This window comes from Crocodylus porosus, unplaced genomic scaffold (genome assembly GCF_001723895.1).
Source record: "Crocodylus porosus isolate Cpor-Errol unplaced genomic scaffold, CroPor_comp1, whole genome shotgun sequence".
NCBI classification, from domain to species: Eukaryota; Metazoa; Chordata; order Crocodylia; family Crocodylidae; genus Crocodylus; species Crocodylus porosus.
The window spans coordinates 15,216,502-15,237,634 of NW_017728920.1; the positions used below are offsets into that span (position 1 = coordinate 15,216,502).

The 21,133-nt window shown below is 42.1% G+C and overlaps 1 protein-coding gene across 3 annotated transcripts in view; it reads right to left on the bottom strand.

The window, feature by feature from the left end:
• Window positions 1-1,730: 1,730 nt before the first annotated feature.
• Window positions 1,731-21,133, bottom strand: part of LOC109312528 (putative neutral ceramidase C) — a 53,982-nt gene continuing 34,579 nt past the window's right edge. For all 3 annotated transcript variants that reach the window (XM_019538599.1, XM_019538600.1, XM_019538601.1), the window contains 9 exons: window positions 18,488-18,603; window positions 15,652-15,746; window positions 13,879-13,918; window positions 13,247-13,342; window positions 12,983-13,078; window positions 10,481-10,630; window positions 8,719-8,778; window positions 7,194-7,282; window positions 1,731-2,466 (listed from right to left, as the gene is read on the bottom strand). In XM_019538599.1, coding sequence (XP_019394144.1) covers window positions 2,277-2,466; window positions 7,194-7,282; window positions 8,719-8,778; window positions 10,481-10,630; window positions 12,983-13,078; window positions 13,247-13,342; window positions 13,879-13,918; window positions 15,652-15,746; window positions 18,488-18,603 — 932 coding nt within the window. In that variant the 3' untranslated portion in view covers window positions 1,731-2,276. The remainder of the gene's footprint in view (window positions 2,467-7,193; window positions 7,283-8,718; window positions 8,779-10,480; window positions 10,631-12,982; window positions 13,079-13,246; window positions 13,343-13,878; window positions 13,919-15,651; window positions 15,747-18,487; window positions 18,604-21,133) is intronic.

A 21,133-nucleotide genomic window follows, 5' to 3' on the forward strand; every position in this document is an offset into this window, starting at 1 on the left:
GAACAGAGCAGTGCTTTTGAAATGAAATTGAACTCTAAACAAAACACTATCCCATCAAAACCTTGAAATGGAAGTTGAAACAAAAAGATGCTCTTTCTGTAACACAACAAAAGTTCAGCACACACAAGCCATTTTCAAAATAGTTGAAACTAGTTTAAGATAAACCTGGACGGATGTAGTATCAGACTTAACTGATTCAGGTTAAACTGGTTTATTGAACTCCTGTCCCAGATCCCCTCCTGATTCAAGTTCTCACAGTCCCCCAGCATCCCAGGATGCTTTGCACCTCCCCCACAACCCTTCCCCCTCTCAGAGTAGGCAGGTTAGCCTTGGCCTAAGCTCTCTGCTCTAGCAAAGCATGGACGCATGCTCTATGATGGGTAGAAAATTATATTTAGAGGTTTGCTTTTGGGAATTGGCTTGTAGGTAAAGTAGATATTGCATTAGAACAATGGTCCAGGGCAATGGCAAGGGGTCTGGGTGAAAGGGGGGGCGGGGTTGGCATCTGTTTGGCAGGGGTGGGCAGAGGGCTTCCCACAGTCCATCCCTCTCTCACCATCTTCCACCCCAGGACAGGAATTTCCAGAATGTAGGGGACCTTGAGGAGGGAAGCCACAGTCTCCACGCCCCCATTCTTGCTTCATGCTCTCACCATGGCAACCCTCTTTCCAGCACTGGAGGGGCCCCACCTGCTTCCAGACACTGCCATTCCCTTGGCAGTAGAGCTCAGGAGAGAGGGTACATTGTCTGCAGAGTGGGAGTGGGGGGCTGAAAGCAGTGCATGCTGGATGCTGGAAGACCCAAAATTGTTCACCTTATCTCCATGGGAACAGACTGCCATTACTGCAGCATGATGACTCAGGTAGCACAACCAAGAGCTAACAGTTGCCAGAAATGGAGCAAATTTGAGATGCTTAGAGAGCACTTAGCAACAATTTTCCCTCGTTAACTAATGGACACTTCTGTTTCAAGTGTCATTAGCACATTGTGAGGGCAAAGAAAATGCTAACCTCCATCCATTCATGCATCTTATTTGGCTAACATCTCTTTGAGGATCTTTTGCTAGGCACTTAAACTGAATGTGTCTGAAATCCAACCAAAAGGCTCTTTCTAAAATGTCCATGCTTGTTGCCTTGATTATAACTCCTACCCCTAAATTTCACAACTTAAGCATATAAAATTATAGGTTTCTTGCTATCCTTAGATTCCTACAAAATATAGCCCAACTCCACCTATTATATTAGCCATCCTACATTGTCATTGACTTTCATCTTTGCTTTGCCAGCACTGCCAGGCTTCCCTATTCATTTTTAAGAACTTCCAAACTTTCTCCCACATTGTGTACCACACGAGTGATGTTCCTGGTTACTAAATTATGGAAACCTATGGTTCTGATTCATTTCTAGTTTACAATGGCTTTCCCCCCCAAGCACTTTAATTGAGTTTTATGGATCTATTTGTGGCTTAGAAATAGTTTAAAAGAATAATCTCTAAATCTCACTAATGAAGAATTAGATAATATTTACCTCAGTATCTCCCCAGAAAATAAATATTGAGATTTTTTCCTGATGCGTACTTCCACACATCATTTATATAATTTATTTCGATGCACTGTGAGTTTTGACAATCCTCCATACTTTATTAAGTGGACTAGATGGTCCAGAATAATTCCGCTTAAAAACAGCTCTTTTGGACAGACAAAACATTTGATAAAGAATAAAAATTCAACTGAAATTGATGATGTTTATGAAAAGCATTCAATTATTTATTGGAATGAGAGTTGACTAGTATGAGAAGAGGACAGACATAAGCAACCACAACAAAAATACATTAAATCAGTCAAAGATGATTGAAGACAAAAATAGTCAAAACATTAACAAGCACAAACTGAAGTATACATTATACAATACTCTAAGGACAACTCTAAATTGTATATATATCTCAGCAGTCAACAACCTATGGCCTGCAGAGCTGTTTTACCCAACCTACAGTATCAGAGGATTTTGGAAAAGTTTTTGTGGTTGAGGGGTCTGCCCATGCAATGGGAGAAGTGGTGGAAAGGCTGCAAAGGTTCCAACTCTAGTGGCATGGCTCAGGTTGGAAGCACCCTGTTCTCAAAGTGAATATGTTAAAACAGTCCCCACTCCAAAACAGTCCCAATGACCAATACATATACTTCATATACACTGGAAGAACAACTTCTAATTATGGATGTGTATAACATCTGAATTGTTTACATTCTTTAAAGGTAGCAGCTTTTTTTGACAAGAGGGCAGCTACAATTTCATTATTTCAAATGCTGAAGATGTGCCTTTGAATGGATAAAACACAGTTGGCTTTAAAAGTGGTTTTACCTTACGGTACCCAAAGTATTGTATTTGATAGACACCTGGTTTAGTAGTATTTGGGATATGCCATTCTATTGTAGCATTGCTGCGACCATGTAATCCTTTGGACCAGTAAAACCTAATGGTAAGATAACAGTAACTGATCAAAAAAATGCAGTGTACATTAATGACTTCTAATAATCCAACTTTTCTAATGGGCTGAAACAAACAAATCTAAAAGTCAAATCATTGTGAAAAAAATGCTTCTCCACTCATGTTAAACAATCCAGCAATTAAAATAATCATATTTATTTTTTTCATGACTTAATATCTCTTTGTATTATTAACAAAACAGAAGTAGCAAAAATAGTGAACAGCACTGGAATATATCTGATAAAACTACACACTAAAACATGATATACCTGTTGCCTATAGAAGTATTTTATTAGATAATTATGTGATCCCACTAACTGTATTGTCTAAGTACTACACAGAACTATAATGATGATTAATTTATCCTCCACTTCTTTGTGAGATAGTAAAATATCTTCTCACTTAATGGAAGGGGAACCTGATGTTCTTAAAAATTAAATAACTCTAACCCTGTAACAGATCTGGTCAACCCAAATTTTCTGAATCAGTCCTGTAGCACAGCCACAACCTTCCTTCACACTTACTGTGCAACTGCTGAAAATGTATTTGGGAAACAGAAGGAATCTAGATTAACATACTGAAGCCTGATGCTATTTAACCAGACAGAATATACAGCTCAGCACTACAAACTTCCTACCACAGACCCACTCCAATCTCAAGAGGAAAACATGTCCTATGGGAAAAAGAAATAGTTTTTAAAATGTGCAAATATACTAGTTCAGATGAAAATGTTATCAGGAAGCCTCCTCAGGCCTAGGACAAAAATTCTGGTCAGAGAGAAAGCCATAACAATTGCTGAATGTCCCAGTCAATAATAGTTACGGCACACACTTAGGGTATCTGACACCCAGCTTAAAAGACAAGTGTACGTGGTTTGGAACAGGAACTTAGCTTTTGGTCTCTCCCAACCTAAGGAAGTGCTTGCATCACTGACCCTTGAGATATTCGAGGGCTGCTGTCTTTCATGGGCACCTATACATATGATGGACATCTGTTTCGACACATGCTAATTAGCATGCTTTGGAGCAGACTCAGTTAATGAAGATTTATGAAGTGAAGTTTATGGGCTCATCTACGAAAGGTGTTTTGTAAATTCCCTTTGAGAATTAAAGACTGAGGGAGTGGAGAACACACCCAGAAAGTTGTAACATACAACCAAGCTCTCCAATACCACCTGCACTCATCACCTCACAAATCTCAAAAGGGCTTTTACTCACTAAACTGTGTGTGTGGGTGTCAGAGATGTGTGCACAATGTCAACATATTTAATTAAATGTGGCTATTATCTGGGTGTATGGTAACTGTAATATATTGAGATCCATCTGGGTAAATGCTTCCCTTAAATATACGTGGGGATAACAATGGTTGTTCAGAATCTTGCTTCTTTGAAACACATAAATAAAACCTATTACCTTTATGAGAATAAATTATACTAGAAGAAAACTTCAGAGAAAGAAGAATCCTGACTGTAGCAGGACACCAAGGTGCCTGCTACTTGAAAAGCAGCACTATGGGCTCAGGTGCTGGTTGCTAGGGGCAACCAGGAGGCAGTAAGGGCCTACACCTGGTGAGTCAGCTGACTGGAAGGGGCAGGGATGACTACTATAAGACCCAGAATGGAGGCTGTGAGTGCTCTCTCTCTCTCTGCTGGCAGCCAGGAAGAAGGAGTAATGCCTGACTAAGGGCAAGACATTGGCCCTGAATGTGGGAAAGAGAATAAGGCCTGAAAGTACCAGCCACTAGTTACACAGGTGAGAGATGTGGTGTGGTTTGGAGAACGTTTAGTCAGGAGGTTTAGCTTTGTGTTATAGCCCAGGGGCTTGTGTTATTGTTTGTTGTTGTTATACTGGAGGACCAAATGAGGCTTTTAGGGGTTGGAGGAGGCCTCATAGGAGCTCCAAAGTAGTGTGGGGACCCCAGTGCCAGAGAGGGCACAACATTCAGGGGTGCATTGACCCCAGATACGAGGAGCCCCAGAGCCGGCCATTTGCGAGGAGCCCCAGAAAGGGGGCAGAGATTGTGGACAAGTGCCAGGGAGCACGGTTGCGAGGCAAGGCAGAAGTGCCAGTGGGGCGCAAGACACTGAAATTGACCAAACAGCGTTCGGTACATCTGCGAGGCTTGGGGCGTGGTACAGGGGTAGTTGGAGCCACGCGTAGCCCGTAAGACTGGGGTGTACCAAGTCACCCAAGATAGAAAAGATTGAAATACATCAGAGCACTGTGTCAGAAAGGACTAAGGGCAGCCTTCCTTATACATTGTTGACATCAAAGACGTGGTGGGCGAGATGTGAGGGTGCTTTTAATATCACATTGGCACAGTAGGGGGTGCTAGGGGAGTTCACAGCCATCTCTAGGACCCCACGCTGTTACACTGACATACTATAACTATGTAAAATAGTAACTACCAACCCCTGCCCCCATACTTAGAAACACTGGAAAAGCCTGAACAGCAAAAGAGAAACACATCACTTTGTGTTTCACAATCTCAGATATGCTGCTGTCTACCTTCTAAGATTCCAATGTTAGTTTGGTTAAATTGTGCCAGAAACTATCTTAGAAGATGTTAGAGAAGTATGTTGATGCCCTTTGGTTACCAGAATAGATTCAGAAAGCAATTGGTTGCACTTGGGCAGAGAGAATTATGCACTACCAAAAACGAATCATCGTAAATTCAAAAAAGTAAACTCAACTGATGCAAACGCTGTATTGGGAACATTGTGTCTTTCATTTTGTAATGTAATGTGTTTTTACTGGAATATCTCCAAAGCCATAGTGCTCCTCAGATGGACATTTTCAAGTCTATTTTTTTCACTGATGTGCAGGAAATGGTTATAGTTTAAGTTATCAGTTTTTATTCAAATTAAACAACAACTGTTTTACACAGTGATTGGAGAAAACAACCCTTTATAGTCTTTGTATGTAGCCTAACTTTAACTCTGTGAATTACAGTTCTGAAAGTCACATTATCTTTGTTTACTGTTGTATTTGTTTCTGCTAACATTGGTAGTTTTACCACACTTTGCTTTTCCAGTTCCTTCCCCTCTCCCTCCCCTTCATTTCTAATTTTAAAATCAAAGAGCAAAGTCATTAAAACAAAAAGTAAAGCCATTTAAAAGCTTCCCCTAAAAAAAAAAAAGGTATTGGTGGGAACATTTTGTGCCATTCTTATTGTCATTCTATTAGGTGGTATTGCTCGAAGGGTGGGGAACAGGACTGTAAATCAGGATTTGTGGATTCTTCTGGATTTGGCACTAACTCCTCTGTGCTATATAAGGTAAGTCTCTTCTAATAATTACTCTCTCCACAGGATTGCCATATGTTAATACACGCTGCTAGAAACTATGAAACTATGAAAAATGTAATAAATTCTAATATAATAAAGGGCTTGGTCTGTGCGTCTGTCTGCCCATAATGCTTTTGGCCAACTGTGCATGGACCACTGAGAGGGAGGGTGGCAGTTGCCTGCGTGGGCCCAGGCGGTGCAAGCCCAAGTTTGAGCTGCTGCTGGGGGACTTTGTGGTGGCAGCAAACACCCCCAGCCACCCAAGCAGTGGGGCTTCCCCATGCCTCCCTACCTGGGGGGGATCACAGTGGCAGTGCCTCCCATCCCCGATGCCCCTCAGAACAGCTGGCAGGGCGGGGGAGGCAAAGGGGGGGAAATGTGGGTGGTTGTTGTCATGGCCAGGCAGAAGGGAGGGGAGCAGGAAAGGGGCACTGACAACAGCCGGCAGGGCATGACAGGTAATGGGGAGAGGGGGAGGCAAAGGGATGGTCTTGGTGGCAGCTGTTGTTGGGGCCCGGCAGCAGGGAAGGAAGGAAAAGAGGGAAGCGGGGAGGGGAAGTGGGGGGTCACAGTGGCAGTGCCTCCCCACTGCCCAGCCCCAACAACAGCTGGCAGGGAGGGACGGAGGAGAGCGGGGACGGTAGGGGAGGTGTGGGGGAAGCCCTGCGGTGAGGCAGAGGCAAGCAGGGAGTGGGAGCCCTCCTGCCAGAGACTGGAGGAGGCAGCAGCAGAGGGAGTCTTTACATGGCTGGGAGTAAGTGCGGGGGGGAAAGAGCAGGGGGCATGTAAACACTCCCTGAAATCTGTCATTCCTGATGGGCAATTAGTTAGTATACAGTTAATAAACATGGGCTCACTCAGCCTAGTGCACACAAGAATTTTCCTTGGAACAAACTAAAAATTACACTACAAAAGACAAGTGTGGGGGGAGAGACAGCCCCAGAAAGTGGGAGTATAAAAGCACTGCTCCCACCCCTTCTATCCTAGGTACAGTGCTGAGAACTAAGGTTCTAGGCCTTTAACTTGAGCCAATATCATATACCTTCCTGATTCTGTGCTTGAGGTAAATTCAGATATGAAGGCAGAACATTCCTCTCTGATTCTGCCTCCTTCAAGTCTAAAGTAAAGGCTGCTGATGTTCAAGGACAGGAACTTTGGGCTAAAGTCTGGGTATTTTAAAGACATAATCAGGCGTCCCTAGAGAAAGCCCAGTGTAGGTAGGAACAATGTACACACTGAGGCTGTATCAAAAATCAGGCCTAATGCAAAGGTTTGCATAAAAATATTGTTTTTGCAGTGTTAGCATAGACCAGTTTGAGGAAAATCCAAATAGTGCCTAAACCTGGTCCCTTGGGTTTTTATTAATGAGATCATTGAATTGAAAATATTCAGTGGAATTTGTGAAATAATGTTGTGGGAGTTACTCACCTGGTTTCCCAGGAGGCATCATTATGTACTACATGCCAGCTTCTAGAAGCAGTCTCATATTTCTCTACTGTAAGGAAGGTGTGATCAGTCTGGAATAAAAATGAATAGCACTAGTCATATGCAGAACGGCCAGAAGAGTGAGCCTTCCCGAGCCTAAATTTAAACTGAAAAACAGGTGATACTTCTTCATTTTTAACTGATAAAGCACAACACTAAGCTTAACATATAATGCAGGATATATAAAGCAAACTACTTGTGAAAAACTGCAAAAAAAATTAAGTCAATCATCATCAATTTCCATCAAAGATTACTGATAGGATAATTCTTCTCCATTTTTAATAATGTTTGCCTTTGTAGTAAAAAACTAAACAGTTTGAAATTACTTTGAATTTCAGAATGAAAGCTCTGACTTTCACTGAGTTGTACCAGAGTATTAAGAAAAATGTCTGGATTGTTTATATCAGTGGGGGCCAAACTTTTTGCCAGATGTTCCACAAATTAAGTCCCATATTCTGCTGAGTGCCATTCCAATCCACTTACCCCACCTGATCTGCTGATCTGTTTTCCTCTCCCTGCCCTATCTGCTGCTGTACTGCCTGCTCCCTCCCCAGTCTGCCATGTGCCACTCTCACAGGCTGCTGGTGCCACAAGATGGTCACTCCTTGCTTATGTCGTCAATTTAATATTTGAAGACTGTCATACTGAAGTCATTTATGTCTATACATACAAAAAGGGTGAAAACTACTTCAGATGAAATAACTGGAATGCCATATGAATATTTTTGAAGGGCTTGGTGCAGTAGCATAAGGAGGCACCAGCCCAGACACCCGTTAGCTAAAGTTCCTGGGTCTTGAGCCACAGCAAGGTGCCTTACACCCTCTGGCGCTGTGTCCTGAATTGGAAACAAATAAGTTGAGGCGTGATCTTGAAAAATATGAAACAGAGGATAATAAGAATAAATACACTAAAAATGAAATGAGACTTTTTTCAGATTGAGAAAAGCAGAAATCCGAACGGGGGAAGGACTTGCTAGACTGCAGTACTGCAGGAAGAGAACCTGGAAGAGAACCATAAGCTGAATAAGGGACAACAGTGTGCTCTCATTGCAAAAAAGAAATAATGACATACTGTGCATCACTTGCATAAAAGCATCACTTACAAATCAAAAGGAGTGAATATTCCACTGTATACAGCACCAGTGAGGCCACACCTGAAGTACTGCATTCAGTTTTGGTCTCTGCCTCCAAATTAGAAAGAGTCCAGAGAAAACCAACAAAAATTACAAAAGCCCTGAGCAACATGACATGAAAGGCTGAAACCAGGATTATTTAGGCCAGACAAGGGAAGATCAAGGGAAATTTGCTTCCTCCCACTCTTCCTACCTCTATGTTCTTTTGTTTTTTTCTCTTTTTTAAAAACTTCACCCAAGAAGATTGATACACAAAAGCAACAGCAATTACTAAGCATTAACCACTCTGAAGAAGAAAACAAAAACAAAAATCCAGCATCACTTAATATTACTTACCATATTATCTGCACAATTTCTGGGATTTGCACTTACAAAAGTTACTTCAACAACTTCTCCCTGAGGAAATATCAGAATATTTCTGTACCTGGTTCAATGTTACATATCAATAATATTTTAAAGATATCCTCATTGATATTACCATATCATCCTTCTTGTTGCTACAGGATTGAAGCTTATACTAGGTGCATGTCATATGCAATTAATGCTACACAATAAGCCCTAGAGCCATTTGAGCCAAAATACACTGCTTCCGGGTGCAGCATCTACATATGCACCCAAGACAGCAGCAATTTGAGCTGAAGTGGAGCAGTCCCAGGCTGACAGGAAGCATGAAGGATCAGCCCTGGGCTTCAGGTGGTAGCACCAAGTGGCAGAGGGGTTGGCAGGAGCCAGGGGTCTGGTCCTAGGCTGGCTGAGCTGACGGCACAATTTGCTCCTGGTGCTCATCATCTACACATGTGTTTGGTCACACTTAATAACTCTGGCATAAGATAGTGCTGTCCCTGACAACTATTTTTGGTGGATTTAATTAGTTTATTGCACCCTAATTAGTCTACACTCCAGTAAACTGCATGTGTAGATACACCCACTTTCCCTCTCTGTAGATGGAACTGTCCCTCTCTATAGAGCCATAACATCTCGCTCTCCTGATTGCACCCTGACTCCTGAATTGTCACTGTCACATTAAGAGCATGTTTACTCTGCCTGTGCATGCCCAGGAGCTCAGAGAAGCCCACCATGGACACTCAATTCTATTTCATATATGCCAAAGCCTTGAAATGAGACAATCTATTCTAGCCTCCTTTGCATGACTGTGAGTACATGTAGTCTGCCTTGTGTTCCTACTGGTACGTGCTCAGGGTCCTCTGAAGACGGCTCATTGCTCATTCTAAGATTTGGCATGTGCCAAGTGGGAGGTGTGTGGGCAGGTATGCTTCACAGTTGTTCTGCTGCTTTTGCCACAAGAGCAGTATAGACATGGCCTTACAGCGTGATGCTGTTAATTGCTGAAGATAAGTATCTCATTCCTATTCTGTAGCAACTTAGAGTTTACTTGTAAAGAAACTGTAACACAACTTTTACCATTTAACCTTTTTACATATAGAAATACCAAGAGGATTCTTCTTCAAAGAGGGATGTCAAGTGTTCTTTTCTTTTCATTCATCAATTCTGACCAAATTCCATTTAAAATATTTTAATGAAGGATAGGCTCTCTTTATCTTGTTCTTTTTCTAACCAAAGGACAAATTATGTTTATAGAAAGCCACTTATACAGTTATCCATCTCTGAAATGCCTGTACTTTTCACAGTAGTTCATTCATTTGCTTTTTCAAAGAGAATTTTTGGTTTACTGAAATAAAAAGTAAGGAAGAACATTTTTTTGGATTTAAAACCAGTTTTTTCAAATTTATGAGAGCTATATCAATGCCTGAACATTTCTCAGCTCTCATTTGTTTAAACAAGAACTCAATAAAACTAAAATAAATTTAATTTCAGATTTCCCCAACACATATATAGAAAAGTTAGGTTGCTGTTATAATCAAGCTTCATAACTACTTAGTCTTGATACCATAGATCAGATGTTACTCTTGTAACCTAAGTCCATTAAATTCAATGGTGTCTTGAATTTACACTGAAATGGTGTAAAACCATGCATAATTGCCTATTTGGAAATCTCACACTAGTTAGCAATATGATTAAAAATTGACAAGTGCTTCAAAAGACTAGTTAATAAATCACATTACGGAGATATTCTTACCACTTGGTACTGTTGTTTTACATCCTGTAATACATCTCCAAATGTTTTATTCAGTGGTGCTACATCAGGTAAAACAGCGGGTAACAATGTGAAGTTGGTTACATTAAAAAATGGTGGCTCTGGACCTTTGGGTAAATCCTGAACTTCATGCTGAAAAAAGAATGTGTGTGTGACATGGAGAAATTTACTTTGACAGTACCACTATAGTACAAACATGACCAATTGTATGCTGATGCTGTCCTATTTTCCAAAAATTCAAGAAACCAAACATGCCATTTAATAAAATATAACAATAATTGGTTTGAATGTCAACTTGTAATACGTTCACCAAAAAGTACAGTGAAGGGTCCTTGTTATGCTACATTCAGTACTACTTCATTCTGAAATATAATCTACCTATAACATCAGCTACAACCACTGTCACATCGCTTAACATCTTAAATCCTAGAATGTTCAGGACTTTAATAGTATGATACTTATGTACAAGCACGCAACTCTTTCATGTTTGAATTTACATACCACAGGATCCTGATTCAAAATATGTGACAGAGAATGAAGCCTTCTTTAGATTTTTGCACATCCTAAGACATCTCAGGGTTGAGGTCTTGATCCTCAAGATAGTTATATTTTAAAACATTAATATTTCATGATTCTAGGAACTGTACAGACCCTAAGGATCTGGGCTTACTGGGAAAAAGTGTCCCTTCTCACACACAGTTTGGTAAAGAAAATTGAGAATAATTTTAAGTTTAGATATATGCAAGCTTTACTAGTTTCGTATCCCACAAAGGAAAAAGTACTAACAACCTGAAAGCTGATCTAAACCACATCCAGCCCTGAACAGCATTCAGCCAATAATTTTAACAGCCCAGAACTATCAAAGGACAGACCCACACCACTGTGACTCCTTTGACAGGGTGACAAGTATAATGCCAGCTCTCTACCACCTGGAAATTCTTTTCATTAAATGGAAATTCCCAGGGTGCCGGTTGCTAACCAGATTTCTGCTAGTTTTGCACAGTTAGAGCAGTGTAAAGCAACTAATATACTTACTTGAATCCAAGATGAGATTTCTTTCCTCATGCAGTATGGGGAAAAAAGCCCCTCATCTTGGATTTGAGTGCAAGGCAGACAGGGCAGGTGGCTGCAGTGGCTCTAACTCCAGCTCTGAGCCTGGCTGCAGCCAGAGTTAGAGCCAAAACAGCTGTGTGCCCACCCTATGCCTACTCTCTGAAGCCTCTGCTCACCCCCATCTTCCCCTGCAGCTTCTGCCCCCTCACCCCCACTTACTGTCAGGCACAGCTCCAGCTCTAGCTCCACTCCTACCCCAGGCACAAAGCACATGGAAGCTCCATGCCCTGCCCAGCCAGTCAGTGGTGCAGCTCTGGCCCAAGGAAGCTGCTGCGTCGCCAGGCAGGGACCACACTCCTGTGTGCTCCATGCCCCAAGATGAAATGGAGCTAAAGCTCATCTAACCATGGTGGGAGGGGGAAGAGGGGCAGAGACAGTGGACAGGGAGGAGTGAGGAAAGAAGCAGAGGCTGTGAGGAGAAGGTAGGGGGAAGATCCTGCAGGGGGCAAGTGGCAGCAGGAAAGGCAATGTAGAGGGGAGAACAGGCTGCAGGGAAACAAAGTGCGAGCAGGCAAAGGGCAAATGGGCCACTTGTGTCTCCCAAAGACATAACCCCCATCACTTCTTTCCTTATTATAGCAGTGTGGGGGAAGAATTTAACATGCCCCTTCAATAATTAGATTCTATACTTGGAAAATTTAACAAATTCATACATTTCCATATATAATATCTAATTATTGGGGATGTTGTCTTAAGTATGAAGTTATCTTGGATTTGGGTATTTTGGATCTTACCTATCAAGGTATGGTAGATAAGAAGAGAGAATCAGGGACATAGTATTTAAAGTATAGGAAGGTAAATATCATGTAAAACCTATTTGCAAGGCAATATATACAGGTTTACCTCGCTTTATGCTGTACATGTATTCCTGGAAAACGGTGCATAACTTGAATTTGCAAAATGGGAACACACTTTACAATGTAGCAAATAGGAATATGTTCCAAGACCTCGACTGTACTGACCCCCAGACCCATTTCTACCACTTTTACAAGACAGTTTTGGTACTCACTATCAGCAGATACATGAGCACAGGGTGGTAGTGAACGTTACCATAATGGGGATGGCAACTACAGAAACACGTGTCGCAGACAACAGGTGAGGAGCACAGATCCACACACGAGACTATATTTTGATGCGTGTCACTCCCACAACACACCACACAAAGCACCTGACTGCAGGCTTCCACCACACCGATTGCATAAGAGCGAATTTACCTTGCACACAATGAATTTTTGGTATAAAAAGGGTCATTGCATACGAGCTAATTTGCACGTACAGAACCCACATAAAGTGAGGGAAACCTGTAGATATGAGCACATATTGGTTTCAAAACATCATAGCAGCAGGCAGTATACAGAAAGCTTTGATTACCGTAGCTATAGCCCTTGCCAGCCTTCTGAACAGCTGAATATAAGCAGATAGTGTGTGTGGCCCATAAATGGTGGATGCTGCCTCGTATCGTTGAACCTACAAAATAGGAGAGAAGATCACTGCATTTCTTGCATAGATCTTGTTGCTGCTGTTATTTTTTGTGAAAAAGAATAATCGTTCTGCATGCACATAATCTTACATGAATGAAGAGTACACAGTAAAACATATTTTGAATGTTTTTTTTTCTTATAGCAATTTATTTACCTGATATTCTTCATAGGTTGCAATATAATGGGTATAAATATTACACAAGCCTGCAATTATGACATTCATTCCATGTGACCCTTGGGATTCAAATTCCTTTAAAACAAAAGAAAATTATTATAAATATAGAAATTTCCTTAATAAAGATCAAACATACAATTATAAAAATCATGTATTCGAAAGTCAAATACCTAAATCTTTTTAAAAGAACCATGGAAATAAATGAGAAACTCTAAGACAATCTTAATGATTGGATAGATAGGATTAAGAAAGGGGTATTAATATGGTTTTGGTCACTAACAAAAATGTCAGTGATGTAAATGGTAGATTGTTAGGGTTGTTATAGTTTCTGATTTTTCTCATGTGTCACTATGCTGCAGATATTGAATCCTGCCCTCAGGGCAGACAATGACAAATCTCCTTAGGCCAGGACATTAATTTATATAGTACAATCTAGTGTTTCCATTTGTGTGTATGTGTAGGTGTTGTTTTAAAATCTCTGGTTGAAAAACTAATATCTTCAGAATATGAAGGGGAGAAGAACAATGCAAATTGGAGACAGATGTCAGGCTGAAGAAAAATGCATAAACTCTTGGAAGCCCATTTCTTTCAGTTTTTAGTCAGTAACTTACACTTTTAACAGCTTCTCTCAGTCTACGCCCAGACATCGTTCTGTGAAGATGCAAATAATGTCAAACATTTAAAACAATATAAGGCAGAGAAAGTGCAATGGACTGAAATATAGAGCAGGTTGTAATCAGTGATAGACAAGCCTCAGAAGAGCATGCAGTGTGGTGCGCCCAAGATTCATTCAGCCTGAAAGATTCAGCTGAATCTCCCCTGAATTATCTGAATACTGAATAAGGACCCTTAACTCTGCAACTGTTTGGCACTTATAAATCACTAACAGCACGTAAAAGAAAAGTTATTTCATAATATATTACCACCCAATTGCAATGCTTTATAGGGCCTGGATGAGGTCTAGAGTTCCTTTAATTACGCCATTGCATCAAAATACCTACTGAGAGTTTAGATGTGCATCCCTCTCACTCCCTAACCCTACCCTATGTTAACCCCCCCCCACATATTCTCTTGGAGTCCTGATTTTTCACATTTCCCATGGGTCTTTCACTTCCCTGCCCCCACCCCACCCCCATCCAACATCTCACTGTATTATATTATAATGGAAAAGTCAAAACAAAATGTTTGACTTTATTGAAACACCATCAAAACAGGAATGTCCAAATGATTCAGCCTGATTCTCTCCCTTCAGTGTTCCCAAAATCAACCTGTTCTCTCTTGTGATGATTTCACTGAAAGCACATTTTCTCATGGAACATAGTTCACTATAAACAAAGTTTACAGGTTCTAGGAAACTACTTTTAACCTAAGCTATAGACTGGTAATTGCTTTTCTACAAAAAGGAAAGATAAAATTGGAATCCTCATCTTACCAATAGGTGGCTAGAAAGGGCACTGACATGTAAGGTAGCATTTTATAGCACTTTACATACCTCAATAACAGTTACACAGCCATGTAACCACAGTTTTCGGCACTTAAATTCCATTTCATGCTGCCAACATACTTACTGCAACAGTGACAGTGGTGGTGGATGGCCCTCAAGGGTTCTAGCCCAATGCCTGAGTCCGTCAGGACAAGTGCCCAGAGAGCAGGAGACCTGAGTTCTATGTCTCCATCGCCAGGAGCTGGCTTGAACCTGCATCTCCCTGCTTCCCAGCCAAGTACTCTAACCCACGGGCTACACGTTAGGCATTATCCAGACATCTCTCCAACACTCCTCTTCAAGCTGACCCACTGCCCCTTGCATTTAATATTCATTTGGATAAAATGAACAGGGAGCAGTGGGTAAGATCCTGACCCACTGGGAACAACATCTCACACTAGAATCTAGGTTGCTCTTTTCCAGGACAGCCTTCACTGCAGTGAGCCACAAACCCTCCAAGTTGTTCATCCCCTCCTAGCTCCACACATCCACTTTCTTGATTGCCCTTGGTGAGTATGCTAACCATTAGGTTACAGAGCTAAAGCATGGAAAGGCCCTCTATTCCCTTTAGCATCCAATGCCCACTAGTCGTGGAGTTTTGCCCCGCTGCAATTTCACGACCTATAAGGTGTATGCAGGCCAGAGCAGGCTCAGAAGGTATGTGGAGTCTTGCATGCTGAACTGCAAACTGTGCATAATTGCCAAGTATATGGCAGTCATGCAGCTACGTAACAAAGTAAGCACGTAGCTAATTAAAGTGAAATAGGAGTTTTAGCACACAGCACAGGGTACTGGTTTGGTGGCAATACGCAGTCTGATCTCTCTTCTCTTGTACATGTACAAGTTGGATGTAAAAGCAGTCTGCTCTGTTATTCTGAATAAGAGTATAAAAAGTACATACGTAAACTCTCCTGGAACAGCAAGAATTGCCACAGACCCGATGGTAATGATCTGAACATCAACAATTTCAGGGTGCCATGGATAAGGGAGCAACATCTAAAAAATGGAATGTAGGAATATATTTTTTAAGTCCATGAAATATATAACCTCAACTACTCTTCCATTTTGGCATTTTCTATATTAATAAAGATATTGATACAAATACATTTTAGTTCAAAGAAATGTATAGTAGCTGTTGAAATTCATGTTTTGCCATACTTATTCCTTTATATCACATGTACATTACTTTGTGCAACCATCCTTGGAAGCATGACTTACTAGAAAAGACTGAAAGAGCTAGGCTTCTTACATCTGAGGAGACAAAACTAAATTCTTAAATGATTTTTCTGTTCAATCTACAATGACTAAAGCAATAGGTTTTCATTTTCTTCTCTTGGGACATCATCATGGCCAGGAATTGTTTTACTTTATATTTTTTTCTGTGCAACTTCACTCCATTATTCCAAATTAACTTACTTGACACACTTAAATTCTTCTCCCTGTTTGATGTGTTTAGGAAGCTGACATATTACACTTCAATATACTAAATGTTTTTACCTTTTCCCCACAGGCCAAAATTCCATGAAATAAATTATTTTAGTTTATTTTAGCATAAATTCATTATATTAATAAAATGTTTTTAATGATGAGCTACCCAGAACAGAATTAAATGGCTTTGGTATAAGATAACCAATCTTATAAAGGAACAACTTATCAGAATCCTACAAAAGACCAAACATTTAGGAAACTGAAGATCAAAATCATATCGCTTTAAAAAGAAAAAAAAAAAGAAAAAATTTCAAATCTTGTTAATGAGCTAAATTTTCAAAGCACTCAAGTCTAACTCTCACTGATGTTTAATAAGAGAGTTATGCTTGCACATGCCTAAATCAGGGGAGCTTGAACCTGGCCTATGGGCTAGATCCAGCCCGTGCAGTTGAGGCAGAAAATTTGGCAGAAGGGAAGCAGCAGCCACGCCCCCGCTGCCCAATTCCTGGACCCATGAGAGCCCCAGGGGCTGGCACTTCATGCTAAATTGGACGTGCAGGGTGGTGCAAGGCCTGATCCTGGCATAAGAGCTGCTCAGGGGTGGAACGAAACACAGGTCCAGGTGGGAACAGCACAGGAAACCAGGGCACAATCCTAGTGTACAGGGACCAGTCCCAGCACATGGGGCTGGACGGAGATGGGATTGGCATGGTATCCAGGGGCATGTGTAGATGAAACGGAGGCCCTAAATTGAACTGGTGGGTTTTAAAAAACACCACTTCAATTTAGGGCTGATTAAACCCCTACGTTGTGTACACACCCTACTGACATACCTGCCTCTCCAGCGGGGAGAGGAGGGCAAGCTGCCAGCAGGTGGAGTGGTCCCTGGGCTGCAGTGGGGGGCTGGTGCTTCCCTCTGTGGCGGCAGCAGCCCTCCCCCTCCCCAGGCAGCACCTGCCCGCAGGCACCTGGCTCGGGTGGTCCCGGGGGCACCACAGCCATGGAGAGAAGCATCAGGCCCCCATGCAGCTCAGGCAGGCAGGCAGGCTCCAAGGAGGAAAAAAAAAAGATCAGGCTCACCGCTTTTGTTAGATGAAACCTGCCTTCCCGGGCTGCTGCCAGGCTGTCTGCAGGGCTTCCTACAGAGCCACAAAGCTGCATGGAGCCCAGTGCTTTGCTACACAGCTGTAGGAGTTTTAGTTTGCTGCACCCCAAGTCATTTAAGGCACAGCAGCTGGAATTAATGCACAAAACACCGCCGACATGTACAAACACTGACACCATTAAATGGCGCAAAAGCATTTAGCCATCTTTGAAGTGTCACACACACACGCCTCTTGTTTCATGTACACACAGCCCAGGTGTATGGAGGCCAGCTGAGACCACATGGAGCCTGATCCACAAGTGAGGGTTTGAGCGGATATTGAACAGGGCCCAATCCAGCCCACAAACTGGCCCTGTGCTACTGCTCTGGCCCACAGGGCAAAAGATTGAACAGACTGCCCCACTTTGTAATAGGGCACAAGTCTCTGGGGCTTATGCATACTGCTGCAAGAGTGGGTCCTGATGAGGACAAGGAAGACTTGAGTCTGCAGCACTAAAGGTTCTTTCCTTAGCAACACTGCCTCTTTTTAGACTGAATTTTCCAGTCATTTTACCAGGGTGAGTCCAATTTTCTTATTTTCCTGTTCTCCATAGATTTTTAAATGGAACCATATTTAACTCTATATAGTGAAATATTCAGAACCTTGACATGTTAACCAAGACAAAAGATTTGATATTCCAATGACATTATCCTTTTAGTCCAAAACTTCCCAGAATTACTTTGAGCAAGTAGAAAACTCTTGTACCATTAAATTATATATTTTGGCCGGCAACCAAAGTTGTAACTGATCTTTCATGCATCACCATATTAATTCTTACATAAGGACAACCTGAACTTGAACATTTTCTGGAGTGTATACAGCACATAGCTATATTTTCTTCATTGTGAATTATGCCCATCTTTTTCCCCAAGTTAGGTTCCATGACAAAGATGTAGGGATAAAATACACTTTTATCATCAGTAAATTTCCTTGCATCTTTTACTCTCTTTCAGAGTATTGAAAATTTTGTTTAGGTTTACTTCCTATTTTCATGTTTTTTAAAATAAAATTCTCTTTAAAATGTCATACCATAACACCATTCCTCATCTACTTCTCCTTTATGTCAGCGGTTTTATTATGGTTGAAATGAAAATTAAAATCATTCATCTAGGTCTAGAGTAGTCCAGAATAAATCTGTAGTGATGCTATATTAATACAGCCTACCTCTCCTGTATTAAAAAGTATTGGCTTAGGTTTGTGGCAATCTTTCGTTTCATTGGATGGTGCTCCAAGCAGCTGATCACGAACAGTATCCCAGAATGGATCTCCTTCTACAGCACCTGTAAGTGAAAACACAATTTTGCTGGTTTTTCCTTGACATACATTTGTCAAATTCTTTACTTGCATTTCCCAGAAATATTTATCTATCTAGACTGAGATTTTTAAATGAGTTTAGGGGACCTGTGTAATAGGGCTACACTAAATTTCGATGAGTGTTTCATTTTAAAGCTGCTTCGATGTGTATCAAACTTGAGACAACTAAATTGAAATGAAACAAAAGGCTTCAAAACAGCTTTGAGATGAAATGAGAGTACTCGAAAAGTTTCAAAAATTTCAAAACATTTCAAATTTCAAAGCAGGGCATGCTTGCAGCTAAGCAGAGACTAAGGGGGGGGGGAAGAGGGGGAAAAGAACTGCTCTGGTATTGACTGTGTAGGAGGCCAGTGACTGATCCTTCCCTGAGGTCTCTTCCAATCCCAGTGCTCTGGGGGGGATGGAAAAACAGCAAAAAACGCATTGTATGAACTGAGCTTTCTCTGCCTTGAGGTCAGCTTATTGAGCTGTGTATTCCAGCAGCTCTGCATCAGAAATACTATCACTTCCTACTTGCATCTGTTCCTAATACCCTTTATAATTATGTTCATTCCTTTCAATTTACTCATCCTGCAAAATCCTCTTTTTGTGTTTGTTAGTCTATTTTGCTTCTTTTCCCCCAGAAAAGAAATCTGTGCTTTCTCTCACAGTGTGCATTCCATTCACTGTGCAGGGAAACAGCATATATTGCATATTATCATATGCAATTTATACAGGAACACCTATATACACGTATATATTTTATTTATTACTTAAATACATACATACAATTATCTACATATATTACATAAATACATATTCTGGTTCTACTGGCAGTAAGGAGAGGGGAGCAATGATACTGCCTGAGTCTGCATCCCCTCCAATAGGGGAGGGGAGTCAGGTGTCCAAGAAGAATGCTCGCTCCTTAAGGAGACGATCCTGCAAGCCCAAAGGGAGGTAATCCCAACAACGGATCAAAGGAAGCAGGAGGGCACAAAAGCCCCCATGGCTCACCAAAAGCATCTGAGAATGTCTCCTAACTAAAAGGGAGGCATACACCCAATGGAAGGGAGGGGCCATCACGAGGGAGAACTAGACTGCGGTTGCTCGGGGATGCAGGGCAGCAGTCAGGAAGGCCAAGGCAGAGATGGAACTGGGACTAGCTACCCGGATAAAGGACAAGAAGTCCTTTTTTAAATATACAGGGGGCAAAAAGAAGGTACCGGGTTACATGGGGCCCCTGCAAGACACACTAGGAAATCTTGTTGTCACACCAGACGACAAAGCTAACCTATTTAATGACTTCTTTGCCTCCATTTTCCTAAGCAGGGACCAGATCAGCCCCCACACCAGGCCCCACTCAGGCCCCAGGGGAGGTGCACCTAGGGCAAGGGTCAGTGAGGATGTAGTTAGGGAAGTTCTGGAGGGACTGGATGTATTTAAATTGCCTGGTCCAGATGCCTGGTCCACTCTGGGGTGGCCCAGAGTGCTGAGAGAATTAGCTGAGGCCATTGTGGGACCCCTGGCATGGCTTTACGAGCACTCGCGGTGCTCTGGTGTGGTGCTAGAGGACTGCAAGAGGGCCAATGTGGTTCCCATCTTCAAAAAAGGGAGGAAGGAGGATCTGAGAAACTATAGGCCAGTTAGTCTTACCTCGATCCTGGGTAAGCAGGGGGGTTATGCTTAGGGGCAACTAACATGGGTTCATTAGAGGCAGGTCCTGTCAGACCAACCTGGTGGCCTTCTATGATCGGTCACAAAATTCTTAGATGGAAGGGTAGCAGTGGACATAGTCTTTTTGGACTTTTGGAAGGCCTTCAACACTGGCTCTCACCCCATTCTCATTAAAAAACTGGGGGACTGTGGTGTCAACACCTACACAGTCAAACGGGTCACTAACTGGCTGGAGTGCTGCACCCAGAAAGTGGTGGTGGATGGGTCATTTTCAACCTGGAGGGATGTGGGCAGTGGGGTCCCGCAGGGCTTGGTCCTCGGACCCGCACTGTTCAACATCTACATCAGCGACTTGGACGAGGGGGTAAAAAGCACCCTGTTCAAATGTGCTGATGACACTAAGATGTGGGGGGATGTGGGCATACTAAAAGGGAGGAATAGACTGCAACCAGACCTAGACAGGTTACAGGGGTGGGCAGGTGAGAATAGGATGGGATTCAACACTGACAAGTGCAAGGTGATACACCTGGGGAGGAAGAACCAGCACCATACCTACAGGCTTGGGAACTCCCTTCTCATCAGTGCAGAGGCAGAAAAGGATCTTGGAGTCATCATTGATGCCAAAACGAACATTGGCCGGCAGTGCGGGGATGCAGTCAGGAAAGCCAACCGCACGTTGTCATGCATCCACAGATGCATCTCAAGCGGGTCCAAGGAGGTCAGGCCGCAGCTGGAGTACTGCATCCAGTTCTGGGCGCCGCACTTCAAGAGGGATGTGGACAACATGGAGAGGGTCCAGAGGAGGGTGAGGGGGGATCTAGTGGCATGTTACAAACTAGTCAG